At 44.8% G+C, this 16,457-nt stretch overlaps 1 protein-coding gene across 3 annotated transcripts; it reads right to left on the bottom strand.

The window, feature by feature from the left end:
• Positions 1 to 533: 533 nt before the first annotated feature.
• LOC136758422 (hydrocephalus-inducing protein-like) lies at positions 534 to 15,774 on the bottom strand. 3 transcript variants are annotated; one of them, XM_066712748.1, is made up of 27 exons: positions 15,696 to 15,774; positions 14,833 to 15,012; positions 14,457 to 14,606; positions 13,066 to 13,305; positions 11,814 to 11,958; positions 11,502 to 11,675; positions 11,077 to 11,244; positions 10,816 to 10,880; positions 10,310 to 10,493; positions 10,055 to 10,196; positions 9,738 to 9,882; positions 9,085 to 9,597; positions 8,772 to 8,978; positions 8,454 to 8,620; positions 8,124 to 8,306; positions 7,824 to 7,943; positions 6,203 to 6,353; positions 5,905 to 6,074; positions 5,439 to 5,637; positions 5,062 to 5,161; positions 4,648 to 4,747; positions 4,262 to 4,430; positions 3,776 to 4,017; positions 3,344 to 3,452; positions 1,509 to 1,740; positions 1,003 to 1,223; positions 534 to 710 (listed from the first exon to the last, which is right to left on the bottom strand). In XM_066712748.1, exons 2-26 carry the CDS (start codon positions 15,004 to 15,006, stop codon positions 1,030 to 1,032), a joined length of 4,443 nt encoding a protein of 1,480 aa, XP_066568845.1. In that variant the 5' UTR covers positions 15,007 to 15,012; positions 15,696 to 15,774; the 3' UTR covers positions 534 to 710; positions 1,003 to 1,029. The 3 variants fall into 3 exon arrangements, with proteins under 3 accessions (XP_066568845.1, XP_066568843.1, XP_066568844.1); XM_066712746.1 differs by lacking the exon at positions 15,696 to 15,774 and adding an exon at positions 15,575 to 15,662; XM_066712747.1 differs by lacking the exon at positions 15,696 to 15,774 and adding an exon at positions 15,575 to 15,661 and having other exon boundaries at positions 9,738 to 9,849.
• Between the last annotated feature and the right edge of the window lie 683 nt (positions 15,775 to 16,457).

Below are 16,457 nucleotides of genomic sequence, written 5' to 3'. Positions count from 1 at the left end.
AAGTGTTTTCAATTTACGCACAGCACACCCAGTTTTAGCCTTTGAATCGGATGTGTATTCTTCCCCAAACCACAGTGTTCCCCAAAGTGCCCCCAGTAAAGCCCTCACTGTATTAATGTCCCACGTATATTAAGGTTTCTATTAAGAGAGGACACAAGCCTTTATTCTAAATTGCCAAGCTTCTCTCTTGGGGTTGTTGTGCGTGAACGTCCTGCTCCCTTCAATATGAGCCATTCTTCAGAACTGTTTGGAGATTTGTATGCCAACTGTGAATGCCGATACTACGACCATAACTTAACGACCAGGGCTGGATATGTTCATGGGTGTCGCTCTGCTGTGGTACTAACATTAACGCAGGAGCTGAAGTCATACCTTTTATAGGTACCTTTTCACTAGTGTGAAATCAGTTCATTTTAAGACCAGAAAATGCATGATTTGGACGCCCACTAGGGGGCTCCCAGATGTCAGAAACTGAAAACACCTGAAACCTTATATTATATGGTTAATCATAGTTCCTAATAACTATCCTACATACTAAATATCGGGGGGATTTGGATAACCCCTATCTTCCGACCTTCCCCTGGTTTTCTCGTGCAATGACACTTAATTACTTTGGAATTCCAGCATTTTAAATACATTTGTGTCAGCAAGCCCTACATAATCTCTAAAACTGGAGATCCTTCAAACGCATCGCTGGCATGGCAAGGGATCTGAGGGGAAAAAGACAAAACAAAACATCCCATTAGCCTGATTTTGTTCAGGGTGTATGGTCTGCTTAAACCTGAAAAGTGTCAGACTTTCAACTCCTGCGAGAAGACCAGTGAGCTTCCAGTCCAGCTTCCAGCTTTTGTAACCTTCTGTGCTGGAACCCCCACAGCAATGATCATGTCCAATCAAAGCAGCAGCCGTGAGAGAGAATAAACACGGACACCAGGGGGAGACAAAGAGGTCAGGAACAAATTAAGAGGCATGCTGACAAGCTCTGGATCTGTTCAGACCCACCTTGGCAGACGGGCTTCACGGACAGGCTCAGGTGGCGGGGCACTTTGCTGTTGCTGAGGATTTTGACGCTCGCCCTGGCTTGCTGGCACACCGGGACGTTGTTGAACAGGAACTTGTCTTCGATGTGGACCCCCGTGTGGTCCGCTGACTGACTTTGGATGAGGCTACTGTAGTTACAGGTGGTTCCTCAATGATGGAAGCAACGTCATTCACATTGGCACCTATCGGGGATGGGGACAAAGGAGTGAAACATGGGGAGCAATTCCTAGACTCCACATACAATGCTCCTGGAGGATTAATAAAAACTGTCCGTATCATCCAATAATTTAAATATTAATTCCAAATATCGAAGTCTATACAAATATATATTCTATAATTTTAACTGGCAGTTGTTTCCCTGCTGCAGTGATAATCTTCCACTAAGGGGTTGTTTTATGATTAAACACAAACAGGGAACATCAGTTAGTAATTCCTCAAAATGAATTAATTAGGATTAAGTTTTCCACCTGTCAAGCAGCCTTCAGCCTCCAGTCTGTACGAGATGCCATTGGGCTGGTCACGGGGGTCCCGGTCAGAGATGTCGATGCCCAGGAACTCCTCATACTTGCCCTCCTGGTTGGCCAGGCACTCCACAGTGATGACCTGCTGGGCGTCATGGGCCAGGCGTCCAAAACCCGGGGACACGGTGAACACTCCCACAGTGACCGTGGCCTGGGGTGGCCCAGGAGCGGGACAGGCCTGGGGGGGTCAAGGCAATGCCATATTAGTTGTTCATGTCTTGTACCCCGTTTCCACTAGCCACGTTTAGCTGCACTTCAGCGTGGCCGTGCCCTGCTGGGGGGTTTCCACTAGGGCTCAGCTGCACCTCGGCCTGTGCCCGAACTAGTTTCAGGAGGCAGTTTCGTATATCGTATCGGCACGTACTGTGACGTCCTGACGCAGCGCTTCTGCATTCTGACATTGTAACTACAGTGATGGCAGCTGCTCTCTATGCGAGAGATGCGCTAGAAACTTTTCACAAGAAGGAATATGTGTGTTTACCTTGGGAAAATGATTAATCTGGAGCAGATATTAATGCAAGCTGGAAAAGTGACACACAGGATTAATTGCTTGGCACAGAAAGACATTTAAGAGTGTTTGAAAAGATCGTGAAAATCCTGCTGGAGAAAGGACTGCATCGGACTGAAATACAATGTGCCCTGACGAAATACAGTCCTTTTTTGTTATAAATACTCGCAAACATGAAATATTCGTCCTGGATTTAAATTAAATGTCCTGATGTCTTTTAAATTCTCTCAAAATTATTTAAATGGCACGGTTTTTACCTTCGCCCTGTGTACACTATCTTAAAACTATGTATTAAAATGTTTAAAACAGAGGCAAATTTGTATGTGATCAATCGCATGAAGAATCGTATATTTTAATTATATTTGTAATCCCTCACTATCGCTATAACTATATGTTAATGGTAATCCAAATATAGACGCTTTACCGACTGCAGGAATACAAACCCTACAACCTTACAAAACGTAGCGATTAATACAACTGATCCATTCAATACGGTGTCAAAGGTATTTTTTAAAGGAATCCCATTCACAATTAAAGCCGATTCCACCCGCGATGTATTTGATGACTGATTATTTTATTTGGCACATTGATAAAGCTGCAGGTATACAGAGAAAACACGCTGACACTGAATTTGTGGAAAAACTGTTCCAGTAAGTTATGGATTCCAGTGCTGTAGCCATATTTATATACACATGTATGAGTTTTGCTTAAGAAACTGGCTGTGACTCATATTGTATATTTCATGGTATATAGACATGTAGTGACACGCAGTTCATTCTCCCACAGATAAATAATAAGGGAGAATATCTGGATACTTAAATTAAGCTATGTTGTCAATGTTAATCGGATCATGATACAGGGAGAAGTAACACGGTTATTTACGATGCGTTGGTAAACAAACTAAATTAAATTTTAAGTGATGTAATTTGTTTTATATATTGTTTCAATGTGTCCCGGTTTCTACTTTTGAATATCTTGTATAACTTACACTATAAGACCGTGTTAGATATCCGTGTATTGCACTGTAATGTCAGCGGTATTTCAGCCTCCAGTTTAAAACACTAAATCCCAGACTGCGGTTTGACTTTCGTGTCTCACAGTCATTTCCTAGGGCAGCTGGACCCACGACAATTAAATGGAAACGCTGCCCGTACAGTGTAGGTGCACAGATACTGCACGGAAAACGGGGTATTGGAATAACAGATTATATCAGCACAATACATTACGTTTAATGCTGGCTATATCAAATAAAGTGTTATTAATATTATCCAACCTGCGCAGAAATGTCCTTTTCCCTCTGCATGGACTCACTGGGCCCGAGCTTGTGGACGGACACTGGCTTCCCAGAGCAGGAGACACGCGTCTGCTTAGCAGCGACCGACCTGCGGGAGATACGGGACAATAGCAGGTGAATTAAATCAGCATGTCAATGAAAACGGCATTGAATGCACAACTTCACTAGCGTCATGCCACTGTTTATCTGCTGTGAGCTAAACTGCACTCTTTAAACACACTGGACAGACTGTCCCATCCTCTGGAGGAAGCAATATGTATGGCATTATCACCATAAATCAGACTGGAGATCTTTTGGTTGCTTATAAATGGAAATGCAGACAAATGGTTTCCGTCGGCCTCTGTGCAAATTTAGTTTAGCCAGTTAGGCAACGCATTAAAACAAACAAAGACAAAGGAGAGTTCTGCCTACCCTTTGCTCTGGGTCTGCTGTGGCTCATCTCTGGGCATGCTGAAGATGTTGTATCTGAACCCCAGCTTGCCCTTGTTCTCAATGGTGAAAGTACGGCGCGTGCCAGTACCGCACACGATTGCGCCAAAGTTCAAGTCGTTGGCCGGCACTATGCAGTACTTGGTGAAGAGAGACTGGACGGATATCTTCACAGGGATGCTGGCTATGGTCTCTCCCCCTTCTGTGATGTTGGGATCAATCACCTAGATCAAGGAGCACAGTTCGTTTGGTAATTCTCTGCTGAATAAGGGAAATTAATCTGTATTGATATGTACGTGGAATGTCATGAATAATTGCTCCCTTCATAAGCAATAGAAATGAGCTCAATGGAAAACTACATGTATAATCCTATTGGAAATGCATTGAAATGTAAATGTTCTCATCACATTAACTCAAAGACAAAGAGTTGAACTGGCCACATGTGCACAGATCCAGCTACATGGTTACCTGGCAGTTGAGGATGGGCTGGTCCTGGATGCACACCTCTCTGCTGGAGCGGAAAGCGATGTGCACGACGGTGGCCCGGTCGTTGGGATTCAGGGAGCCCTCGCTGGGCGTGATGGTGAACAGGGGGCTCAGGTTCGGCATGCCTGGCTGTGTGGCCTCCAGCAGGAACCTAAGAGAGTGGAGAGGGACAGCAAACCCACACCGTTGACCTGAAGTCTTTGTCAAGAAATTATATATAATTACACACACACACACACACACACACACACACACATATGCTCAAGAATGTTTTTGCTGACAGTATTACATTAATCACACACAATAGATAGTGGGGCGTTAATCTGCTATTTGATCTCACAATTCTAAGAACAGAACCAAAAGCTTACTTGAATGCGATCTCATATCTGCCTTTGTTCTTCAGATGCACTGACAGCACGACTTCATCCGATACTTTGATTGTCCCGAAATCAAGGCCGTCGGCGGCACCTGCATAACAAACACGCATCACGGTGACACTCTACCACACACAGACTGCCGATACACAAGGCATCGCTTGCTTCTTCGAGCGGCACTAGGTCCAATCAATATGGCACGGCCTAGCGATCCTATCGCCTCCCTGTTCTCAGACACATTTGCAGGCCGACATGGGAAAAAAAAATGCTCAAAGTTTGCCGTTTCTCTCCATCATCCTTTGAAAATGTACACAAATCAGGCACATTGAAAGTATAAATGTTAAAAATATATCTAAAACATTAAAGGCAAATTAACAAATGAATCTTAAACGAAACAGCTTGTTTTACCTTTGGACAGGCTCAAATCCAGAGAAACATCGTAGGCCTCCAAAGAGACCTGGATATTCTCGCTGTGAAGGACCCCCAGGGTTTTCTCCACATCTGACACCTGGCAATCACAGGGAAGAGACATGAATTAAGGACAAGTCCAGGCTATTTCACAATATCAGATCATATGAAAACAATCAGGAACGGGATTTTTATTTATTACAAAATGATTCAATTATTCTGAATGTCCTTATAATTTGACAATGAGGAAAATCTTCTCTCTACATGAGGAACATCCATGTAATTAAGCAATTAAGTAGAAGTATATTACGTATGAGAATATAAGTATTAAGTATATATACAGCTGGCTGGGTAACAGCGCTGACTGGGTGAGGTACCTCTAGGCGGATGATTCTCTTGAGGTTTAGGGGTCTCTTGGCCCTGAAGTGCATCTGCAGGGAGATCTCGGCCTGGGGCTGGATGATGCCCTGGTCTTGGGACACGGTCACCTCACCCCCCAGTATCTCCAGGTCGCTCAGCCGCCAGGCCCCCGGCAGCAGGGTGCGGTTCCGCAGGGACAGGCTCTTTGTGACCTTCCTGAGCGGGAGAGGGAGACAACCCATTGAGTCCAGGGGACAGTTCAGGGGCCAAACCAGGGACTGGGCCGAGCTGCCCCCTTTTTTCACTGCAGGCCCCTGGAAGAACCCCCAGCCGGCACCCTTTGCCCGATACAGATCATTTAGCCTGAAAATGCGGAGTCATACCCTTACCGAAGCAAAAAGTCAGCTGTAGGCACGTTCAAATCAAGGGACAAAGACAATTATCATCACAGAGGACAGGGATGAGTCAGACTGAAGTACTGACCTGTGCAGCGGGGTTTTAAACTTCAGCTGCGTGCAGTCCAGGTCCAGCTCTGGTCTGGCTCCGTGGCAGGAGACTCTGAAAAGCACCGGATCGGGGTTGTCCTTGACGCAGCACACCACACTGTCCTCGAACAGGCCCGGGGATGTGGGGTAGGCCCACACGGTCAGCTCCTGACAAAATACACATGGCCATTTAAATTAGTCCAGAAAAAGAGGAGGGAGCTGGTAATTTCTCTCCCTCTCCCTCTCTCTCTCTCTCTCTCTCTCTCTCTCTCTCTCTCTCTCTCGGGGCAGCTAACCTGTTTCTCATCGGGTCTGAGGGTCATGGTGGGAGGGTCCAGTAAAAATGATGTGGCTTTCTGGAAGCAGAAGACCACCTCTGCATCCAGGGGGGAGATGTTGTACACGATCAGCTTCTCCATGTTCTCTGTGTACTTCTTCTCCTTGTACCTGTCACACAGACCACAGGACAACGATGGGCCGAGGTAGTTTGGGGTGATTCACACAATTTAAAAAAATTCTGTTCTAGTCCACGTTTAGGCAAAAGATTGATACACAGAGTCGTTTCACTTTTACAGATGTATATGTATTAGGGCATAATCAATGACAATTAGTTGATTAATCGGTAGATTAATTGGGCACTATTAAAATAAGTGTAATGGTCTTTAAGTGGTTTTGCTACACAGTAATACTTTAATAAATACTAGACATTGATATTACAGTAGCCTATTACAATGCTTGACGTGATGGTAACAAAAATAAATTAGAAATGTATATAAAAAAAAAAAAATCATAGAGTGAGAGTTTATCGACAATGCGTGACAGTGGGGAGCGCACAGATTATTTAGTGCCCCCCCCAATGCGTGAGATTTTAGCAACAATGATTGAGAGTTTGAGATGGGGCCTCAATGCTTAAGAGTTATGCTTAATGAAAATTATAATTAAAATGCAAAAACAATGATTGTTTAGCCGCAACATGGCAAAGGATTCTCCTTCCTCTCTCGCTACAGCAAACGGTGTTTGCTTGCTAACGATACTGTAAACTGCACACACTGCCCTTTTAAGAAAAGCATTTCTTTCAAATGAAACAGAAAACTTTTACTTTGTCTTCAATATTTCCTTCTGAATCCAAAGCTAGACTGTAGTGTTCCTATTAGCGGCTGTAACCCTGCAGTTTGTGCGCAGATACTGTACTGTAGCTCTCTGATGTGATCTCTTGCGTGATTTGCCTTTATCATTTAACACTAGAAGCGCAGGGCTGGTCAGTTTGACAGATTTTATTTGGATTACTCTGTGTTCCTGAATACACTGTGCATACTCATTCTTGACTTTTCCTAAATGTATTTATTAAATATCCCTACGACGTTTTAGCTGCATTAACGCAAATCAAGTTCAAGTTGCAATCTCTACCTCACCTACAGTCTGCAGTCTTTCATGTGCTTGAAAAACACACATTGTATAGCATTACAAGCATCTTCTTACAACTGTAATCAAATAGAGTGGACAAATATGCCGCAAATAAACACTCGTCTCATTGTATTGACTGTGCAGTGACCAGTTTTTTAAAAAAGCGCTTTGATGTTATTTATACCAATCATTTTAATGTTTTATTTTAATATTGAATATCGAATAATAATATCGAATGTTATTCGATCGTTTGCCATCCATTATACCACAGCATTTAAAGAGCTAATCGCCACTTCTAGTGTTAACCGTATAATCGCCTGTCATTATTATAATGAGGAAAAAAAAAATCAGCTCGATTAAATTGAAAAAAATATTGACCGTCGATCAATTAATTAGTTGATTAATAGATTAATCGAATATAATTATAGATTAATATGTATATATATTTTTAAGTTTTAAAATAAGTTTAATCTTGAATACATAGTGCTTGCCTGCTCTGCTCAGACAACTTACCTGTCTCTGGTTTTGCCATAGAACAGAGGACCGAACTGGAACACCCCAGACCTGCGGATGTAGGTCTTGTTGAGAGTATAATCCTCATTCAGGGCCTTCTTACACTGCGACAACACAACCCTGAAACACACACGGGAGAGATGTCAACACTGCTGCGTTTTGGCATCTGAGGCAAGTGAGAGAACGTCATTAGCTATCAGGATGCAAATAAATTACTAGCGAAGGCTGCTGTTGAGTGTTGACACTATCAGGCAGTATTTTCTAAGCCTAATTAATCTAACCTGTCATGCGAATACCCACTTGGGATCCTTGCTGATGGCGGGGAAGGCACACACGCCCCTGCAGTTCAGCTGATAGCACCTCCTAGTCCCCATCAGCTCAAAGTTGTAGGTCTGTTCAAACTGTCCTGGCTTGGAGGAAGTGAAGCAAACTTTGAGGGACACCTCTCCATTGGGAGGCGCAACCCAGCGGTAGTGAGTCAGCCTGTGGGAGAGACAGACCTTTCCTCTTTCAATACAGCTGACAAAATACATACATAAAGAAATTGAAATTATACTTTTGAATTTCTTGTATATTTCCTTCATTATTTCTTAGATATTATGTATAATCATTCTGCGATAAGGGCCTCACCACTTTCTCTTATCCTGCTGGGACTCGGTGACGGGCGGGAGTGGACCACTGCTGCCGATGCCCTTCTTCCCCCCTGGGCCCCGGCTCTTGTCCTTCTGGCTCTCCCACCCCTCCGTTTCTAGCTTCTCCTTCTTTCCTCGCGCTTTGGTGGGCATCACCAGATCCTCCTGAAACAAAAACATCAGAACTGAGGTTCCACAGCCAGCTGTGTGAAGTTACCCTTCAATTTCTATTAAAATATTTGTTTTGCGAATTATACTGACAGTACAGACGGGTTTTGAAATGGACAAACACTCTCATGGAGGACATTTCTCATACCTTGATGGTTGTCAGGGTGTCCAGATCTGGCTCCGTGTCTTTCCCATCCTCCACTGCGTCCTCTGCTCTTGGTGCAATGAGCGTGAAGTGGCCGAGACTCTCCTGGGAGCTAGGGGGCCGCCTCGTCTTGGGGTACGGCACCACTGAGAAGATGGTAGGAGGGGGAATGGGAGGGCCGCTGGGTCCCAGCCCCATCCCATCTAAAACCTAGACAATGAGAATCTGATTATCTTCCTGAATTTAAGATTAACCATTTGTAAAGCAAACACACACACAGGGGCACTGGCCCCCTGAAAGCTGTTGGGAGTGTTACCTCGTTGAGGCAGGGCAGTTGTTCCCCGTGCAGGATTTCGGCCCCACTGGGGTGCTCCCGGCCGCTGACCTGCAGGGAGATGTGAGGCACCCCCACTTCTCCCCTGCCCTCCAGCAGCTCTTCCTCATCCATGGCCACCGTCTGACTGGGGGCTGGCGAGAGCATCAGCTCAAACTTCTCTTGCTCCAGCCGCTCCTTCTCCTTATTCTTCCTCCGGACCCTCTTCTCTGGCCGCACGGCCACCTCCTGGGCCTCCGGATGCGTCTCCTTCGCAGTCACATCCTGGACCACCTGGCCCTGCACGTGATCCCAGTAGAGCAGGATCTGGGCCACCGCCGCCTGGCTCTGCTTGTACTGATGGAAGCGCAGCTGCAGCAGCTTCTCGGCCTCACTGACCTGCTCCTCCTCCAGCTGCTCGGGGACCGGGGTGGGAGAGATGTCCACCTTTGCGTTCTTGTCGTCCTCGTGGTTGTGGGTTACTGCACGTGGGTGTGTTTCTGGGTGTTCTTTGTGCTAAGCAACATGAAAACAGATTGTACAGTGATCAGGTTGTAGCAGGTAACATCCTAATAATCATCGTTGAATTGTATGTTTGTACAGAATTTGTTTTGCTATTTAGTCACAATTGTTTTTGGTATTTAAGACATTTCTACCTGCTTCCCACCAACATGACTCTTCTTCCTCCTCTCCCCTTCCTCTCTCTTCTTCTCCTGCTTCACCTTCTGCATCTTCTTCTCCTCCTTCGGCGCCCATTTATCCTGCTTCCTGAGGGCAGGAAGAGAGACAGCATGCAGCAGCCTAGAATATCGTGTTACACCGCTGTGATCTACGCAGGACATGCGTGTGTGTGTAACGACCTCACGGTTAGCAGGCACACTCGGAAAGTTAAACCTGGTCTGTCCATATCAAAAGCTGAGCTGTGTGTGGATTCATGCAGCTCACGCCCGAGGGCTGCTGCACAGGTACTTACCTGCGCTTGCGCTTTCTCCGCTCCTCCAGGCACCAGAGGTCGCTGCGTTCCCTCTCTTCCTTTGACAGAGCGTCGTACTCCTCCTGATCCATCTCCTGCATCCAAGCCAAGTCCCTCTTCAGGCTCTCCTTCCGCAGGCGCTCTGAGGGAGAGAAGAAAAGGAGCAGGAATGTAGTAACGAAAAGCCCTCACTCCTCTCACTCGCGAACCTCTCAGCTGTACGGTGGGGAATTGTCGTGAAGAAGTGGGGCTTACCCTCCTCGTCCATCTGTGCCTGCTCCCTGGCTTTCAACGCTCTGTAGTCCTGGTTGAGGTCAACCAGGTAGATGTATTGACGGTTGTTGAAAGCTTTGAGGAGGGCCTGGAGCGCGCTGGACAGAGAGTGAGAGTAAAGGGTCTCCAAGCCATCGAACACAACCCCTCGGTGACAGTCACTCAGCTGCAGAGACAGACACAGAGACAGAGGGGGCTGAGAAGGAGGCACTGACAACAGGATGGCCTCAAGGCATGTTGGCTGGCATGATGAAGTAAGCTTGAGCCCAAACTGTAAGGGGATCTCAGGGCTGCTCACAACTTTACTTATTTGTTATTGTTTATTTCTTAACAGAAGTCACGCAAAACAAACAGAAAAGTCAGTGAAAAGAAAGAAGTATGCCTGAGTCTCATTTTAGCGCTACTGCTGCTCCCTTCTCACTTGGTCTCCCTCAGCCTATACCCAGGAGCTCTTCTCCCCTTCCCTCCCACCACCCTGCCCCTCGTACCTGCAGCCTCTCACTCAGGATGTCCACCAGCAGCTCATCGGGCAGCACACAGCTCACGGGCAACCCTAAAATATTGATATATAGTGGATTTATTAAAAAAAAGCTGCAAACACTTTAAAGCCAAGCCACAGCATTATATTCAAGGTATGATGCTTAAATTGAAATATTTTAGTAACTGAAAATATATACAATTCATGCTATATATATTTTTTTTTTATTTAATAAGGAATATAGCCTATTTCACAGACACAGCACACTCACCATCATCTGGGCTCTGTGTCTGCTCCTCGGCAGCCCGGTCACACAGCTCCCTGGCCTGCAGGCTGGCCTCACTGCTGCCACTGGACACGGCCTCCAGCACCACGGCATCGATGCTCAGACAGGCGGCACCATAATGCTTCGCCAGGGTCACAGACGTTCCGGTTTTTCCTGTAAAAAGACGTTAAATACACAGTGTTGTATAATGCTTTGTGTTTGTGTGACGCAGACTGCCCAGCCATGTTGACAAAGCTGATTAATCTGGATCCCTTCGGTCCAAAAGAGAGAGAGGAGGGTGGGATCAAGTCTAGATTATAATCCTGCTCACTTCCTCTGAATGGTAAATGTAACAATGACACGGGGAGGAACTGCTACAAAGTGGAAATCTGAAATGGGTGGACCGTTCCCCTGCGAGGAAGAGATGGTACCTGTGAGTGGCGCCCCGTGCACGATGATGGCGATGCCCCTGCAGTTCAACGCAGCCTGGCCCTCCAGGGACAGGTCGATGCCCATGTGCCTGGCGACGGCCCTGGACACAGGACTGACCTCCGGCTTGCCCACCCCAGCGCTGCTCTCCCTCTCGGCTCCCTCTGTGCTCGGCTCTGCAAGGGAAATTATGAGAATGCCTCAGTAACGGCTGCCTTATTTGTATTCCCCCCCCAAAAAATCGTAGCTCCTCTAAAAGTATATTGAGTATCTGTGTCTTAACCTACTGAACGATTAACTGTCCTCGGTCTCACCTTCCTCCAGCCTGCTGCTCTCTTCCTGGGCGCCCCTCTGCTCCTCGTAGTATTCCAGGAGTTCAGGGGGGAGCTTCTCTCCTGGGTCCCGGGGGGGCAACAGCAGCACGTTCTCAGAATCATACCCTTCCATCATCTGCAGAATCTAGAGTGGGGGACAACAGGGTGACGTTGTCAGCTAGTGAAGCCGATGGGAGTCGATCCACTCCCCTGTGGTCTATAAACGCACGTGAGCAGGTCAGATGGGCAGCAAAGCGCCAAGCGAGGAGCCAAACTGCCTATACCTCTCCTGCTGTACCGCAGCGTCTCACTGGATTAGAACCAATTTATTTCCAATACCCTAAATTGGGTTTATAAGCAATTCAAATGAAAATTAACCACACTAGAAAGTAGGTAGCATAATTTAACCAACAATAACATACCCAGGGTTCCCACTCAATTCAGGGGTCCATTTTCCATGACTTTCCAGGATAATTTTCATTTTCCAGGGAAAAAAAGTAAAGTTCAAACTAAACATTTGACATATCCTGTTTGACATATTCAGTCAATGTTCAAAAACAACATTAATAATGTGCATAACAGTCAGTGTGCATAATCATCATATTTGTACGCAGATTAACGGCTGCTATTACTAAAGGTCTATGTAAGTAGTTCTATGTAAGGTGCATGTTACTGAACTGATGCCAATATTAAATCTCTCCACCCTACCAAACTACTTCAGAAGTACAGTAAGTGGGTTATTCCATGTCAGAAGAACAAAGAAAAGTGGATTTCGACCCTTATCATCATCAAAATTGATTTTATAGTTATAAACAAATATGGCAAGCACTCCTGCAATATTTTGTAGGAAAAACAATAATCTCCAAGAAATTAAACTAATTGATGACATGAATTCATGTTAGGATTTTTATTTTTGGAAATATTTATATTTTTCCAGGTTCAAAACATTTTTGACTATTTTCCCTGACTTTACCATGACTTTCCAGGTCAAAGTTTTTTCCCTGACTTTAGAGGTTTTTCCATGACCGTAGGAACCCTGAAACCTTACCTTCCAGCAACAGGTGATTCCAAATGATGTGAATTGCTTGTCAGTTTGCATTATTATAATTGAAGTGTATAATCATGGTGTACATGGACTCCATTTAAGAGCAAAACAATTAACGCAGACGCTCATTAGCTCAGCACAGGCTCCCTGCTGAACAGGGAACATGAACCGGTAAGGTGGGCGGGGGCGGGTTGGGAGCCGACTGACCTTTTCCTCTTCAAGGTACTGCTGATCAAACTCCAGGCAGTAGAACTCGATGGGGAAGGCGCAGGGGTTCCTGACCACAACCTCGGCCTCGCCTCCGGCACTGTGGGGCAGCACGGGCCCCAGCTTCAGCAGAGAGGAGGAGAACTCCAGCCGGGGCTCTTTCCCTTGGCCCTGGGCCAGAATCGTCACCCGCTGGGTGCTGTGGGCAATGCAGAGGACCAGGCGCTGGCTGTACATTTTCTGTGGACAAACAGAACCGAATGAAGAGGCGCACTGAACCAGCTGTGAAACTTTGTACTGTATATACTGAATACCATTGCCTGTAATTAAGTCTAAGAATAACCAACCCACAGTCAGATCCAATACATAAAACAAAATGAATGCAAATCTACACAGCGTAATTAACTACAATAGTGCATACAAGTATTTTTGCTGTATGATGTGGACTCCACTGTCTAAAGAAGACTTCATACAGACATGAAACAGTGTGCCAAGTACAAGTAGTTTTATATTTTATTTCCAGGGGGTTATAAGAAAAAATACATCAATAAAATCCGAAATTTCTAAATAAGCTTTCAAGAGAGAGAACATTTAGATGAATTGATAAACGAGATAAATCAGCGTTTGAAAGGAGTGACTTCTGTTGGAGGTTCCCTGCCACTGATGTAAACAGGAAGTGACATAAATACTGTCGCCAGAGGGTAACTTCTACACTCAATATGTTACATCTGACAATCATGGGCTAAAATACATTAACATAAAGTCATGCCTTTCTCTGTCAGAGCATCCTTGGCTGGGCCCTCATTTAGGAAACAAATTCTTAAGCGGTCTGTGTATGTGCGATACATCTGCACTGTGTTTTTATTATTATTTTTATTTCTTGGCAGACTCCCTTACCCAGGGCGACTTACAACATAAGTGCAAAACAAAGTGCAAAAATACAGTTAAGTAAAGGCATCAATCATTACAAATTCAATTTACATAGAACATAGCAATTCAAAATAATACATTTTACAACTTCACACACTTTACACAGGCAAGTACTCATAGCTGCAACTACCTGCATTGATCTTATTCCTCACCCCTATCCACACCTGTCTTTCCGCTGTCCACAGCTGTGCTTCAAAGAGCAGACACTACTACTTCAGCGACACCAGGCCACTTGAAAATGTATCACTGTGGGCCCTCTGTCCCAAAAGAGTCTTTTATTTAAAATAAGACAATTTTATTTAAGTCTTTCCAATGAATTTGTGTGATGCTCTACAATAGTTTCAAGCACAACGAAGTTGATGGCCATTAAAAAAGGAGCTTTAGAGATGCTTGGTTGAAGAAGCTGATTTACTGTCACTGGACAAAACTCCTCCTGTACTGCACAAACATGAATAACTTACTTCCTCTGTGGGACTGAATTTGACCTGCACATTTGCCTTCTCCCCAGGCTGCAGCACTCCCGCAGTGGGCAGCATTTTGAAGATCTGGGGGGTGTTCTGGTACTCCTGCCAGATCCTCTGTTTTACATGGAGGGGGGCGTGTTTGTCCATCTGCACAAAAGAGACACAAACACAGGGGATCAGATGTGGAAACGAGCAGGACACACCATTTCCACTGACAGAAAAGCCTGGGCTCTCTGGGACAACCGCTGCTCCCATAACTGTATGGCTTCTTTGTCTGTGGACTGGCCAGACAGATTCTTATTTAAAAAATACTTTGATTGTTGTACACTTAGTAGTGTGAGGTTTTAAGGCAGAGCCCAGCGGATTACCTTACCTTTGGTTTCTCTGGTTTGCTGAGGGCCCATTTACAGGGCACCTGTTGGTGATTTTGCAGCTGGATGGTCACGACCTTGCACAGCCCGCACTTGATGGAGCCGAAGTGCATACTCTGCGTGATAGAGGGCATGGTCACCATGGCGCCAAGATGTACTGGAATCTTCATCTTCATCGAAACCTGCAGGGCAAACACAACCCACCAGGGCCCTGTAGTGAACTGCCCAGAACTGCCATGATCCATTTCATTTGGTAGCAGAACCCCAAGCCCTCAGTACAGTCTACGACCCACTGAACGTTTTCCATGTATATACTTCTCTACACTGCCAATCAATTTAAATTAGAGGGTTTTAACAAAATGGAGTTGTGGGTGTTAGAGAAACGATCCAACAGAAATACACAACAATTACATGTGTTCCCTTTACTCCATGTCTACAAAAGGTAAATCAACCCGCACCAAGCAGACACTTACATGATAGATTCATGTGTTTGTCTTCATTACATATTGACAGTTGTTTTTAGCCAAACCTCTGAGGTATATGCTCTATAAGCGTGAAAATAAGTTTTCTTGCCGAGTTCAGTCAGCCTGTTCACAGTGACTCACAGCGCAGAGCCGAGCAGACCTTCACTGTTACTGATGTATACTGGATATTTTATTTTGTTTTAATCCCAGTTACAGACGTTATACGATTAAACATGTAGATAGTTCAGATTCAGTTATAGTAAATAGAACACAAACGTACTAATTGTAGACCAAGATAAGTAAGTCCATCCACACGCATCATGTTGCAAATCGTAATTTTGTTTGAAACACATTGGTATGAGATCCCAAGTCCAATCAAACTTTTTTTTTCGTAAACACACCTCTTTCGGGAAAACCTTCCTTGTACATCCTACCGCTCGCAGAACAAGATGAGGGCGGGGCCGCGTCTACAGCTCACAGCGCCGCATGCTGACGTCACAGACACCCGGCTGCGTGACGCATTCCACAAACTGCTGCGCAGCGAAACGTCACACAACCATGGGAGTTATCATTGCATTACATATATTTTTATTTTATATAGATTTACATATATTTTGTAAGTCGCCCTGGATAAGGCGTCTGCTGAGAAATAAATAATAATAATAATAATAATAATAATAATAATAATAATAATAATAATACAATGCATTCCCTAGCAGATTGTATCAAGAGAAATCAGCATGGCCAATGATACTATAATTGCACTACATTCAGATGACTGTCTGTTTCACCATCAACGAGGCACACATTTTAATTATGCTTGTGTTCGTCTGCAGCTTGCACTCTGCTGCTGATGGTCACTACAGCTAATTGGAAAGCTTTTCTTTATTTCTTTTTCCTCTCTCGTTCTTTTTTATTATGCGTTTTATTCTTTAGAATTGTCTTTTTAATTGTAAGTTCATTTTCATTTACAAAATGATGCTACATCCTGTACTGAGTTTATTTGATTTCGCGTTGCTAACGGATTCTTCTGCAAATGATGATTCTGAATTGCTGAAAACGAAATGCTTCCACATGACATCCGCTGTCATTGATATCCATCTCCAAGAAAATACTTAAAACTGCTTTCTATGATCATAAATTGAGAACATGCGCTGGGTTTC

This window comes from Amia ocellicauda, chromosome 9 (assembly GCF_036373705.1).
Source record: "Amia ocellicauda isolate fAmiCal2 chromosome 9, fAmiCal2.hap1, whole genome shotgun sequence".
Classification (NCBI taxonomy): Eukaryota; Metazoa; Chordata; class Actinopteri; order Amiiformes; family Amiidae; genus Amia; species Amia ocellicauda.
Note: the sequence above shows the minus strand (reverse complement) of the source record. Positions and strands in the feature narration are given on the sequence as shown.

What these genes read in the sequence shown, in the direction of transcription:
- LOC136758422 (XM_066712746.1), bottom strand. Translation starts at nt 15,616, where the DNA reads ATGATGCGTGTGGATGGACTTACTTATCTTGGTCTACAATTA. An exon ending in CAGCAGGATAAGAGAAAGTG is followed by an intron (nt 8,307 to 8,453) that starts GTGAGGCCCTTA and finishes TCTCTCCCACAG; the next exon opens with GCTGACTCACTACCGCTGGG. An exon ending in AGATATGAGATCGCATTCAA is followed by an intron (nt 4,431 to 4,647) that starts GTAAGCTTTTGG and finishes CCACTCTCTTAG; the next exon opens with GTTCCTGCTGGAGGCCACAC.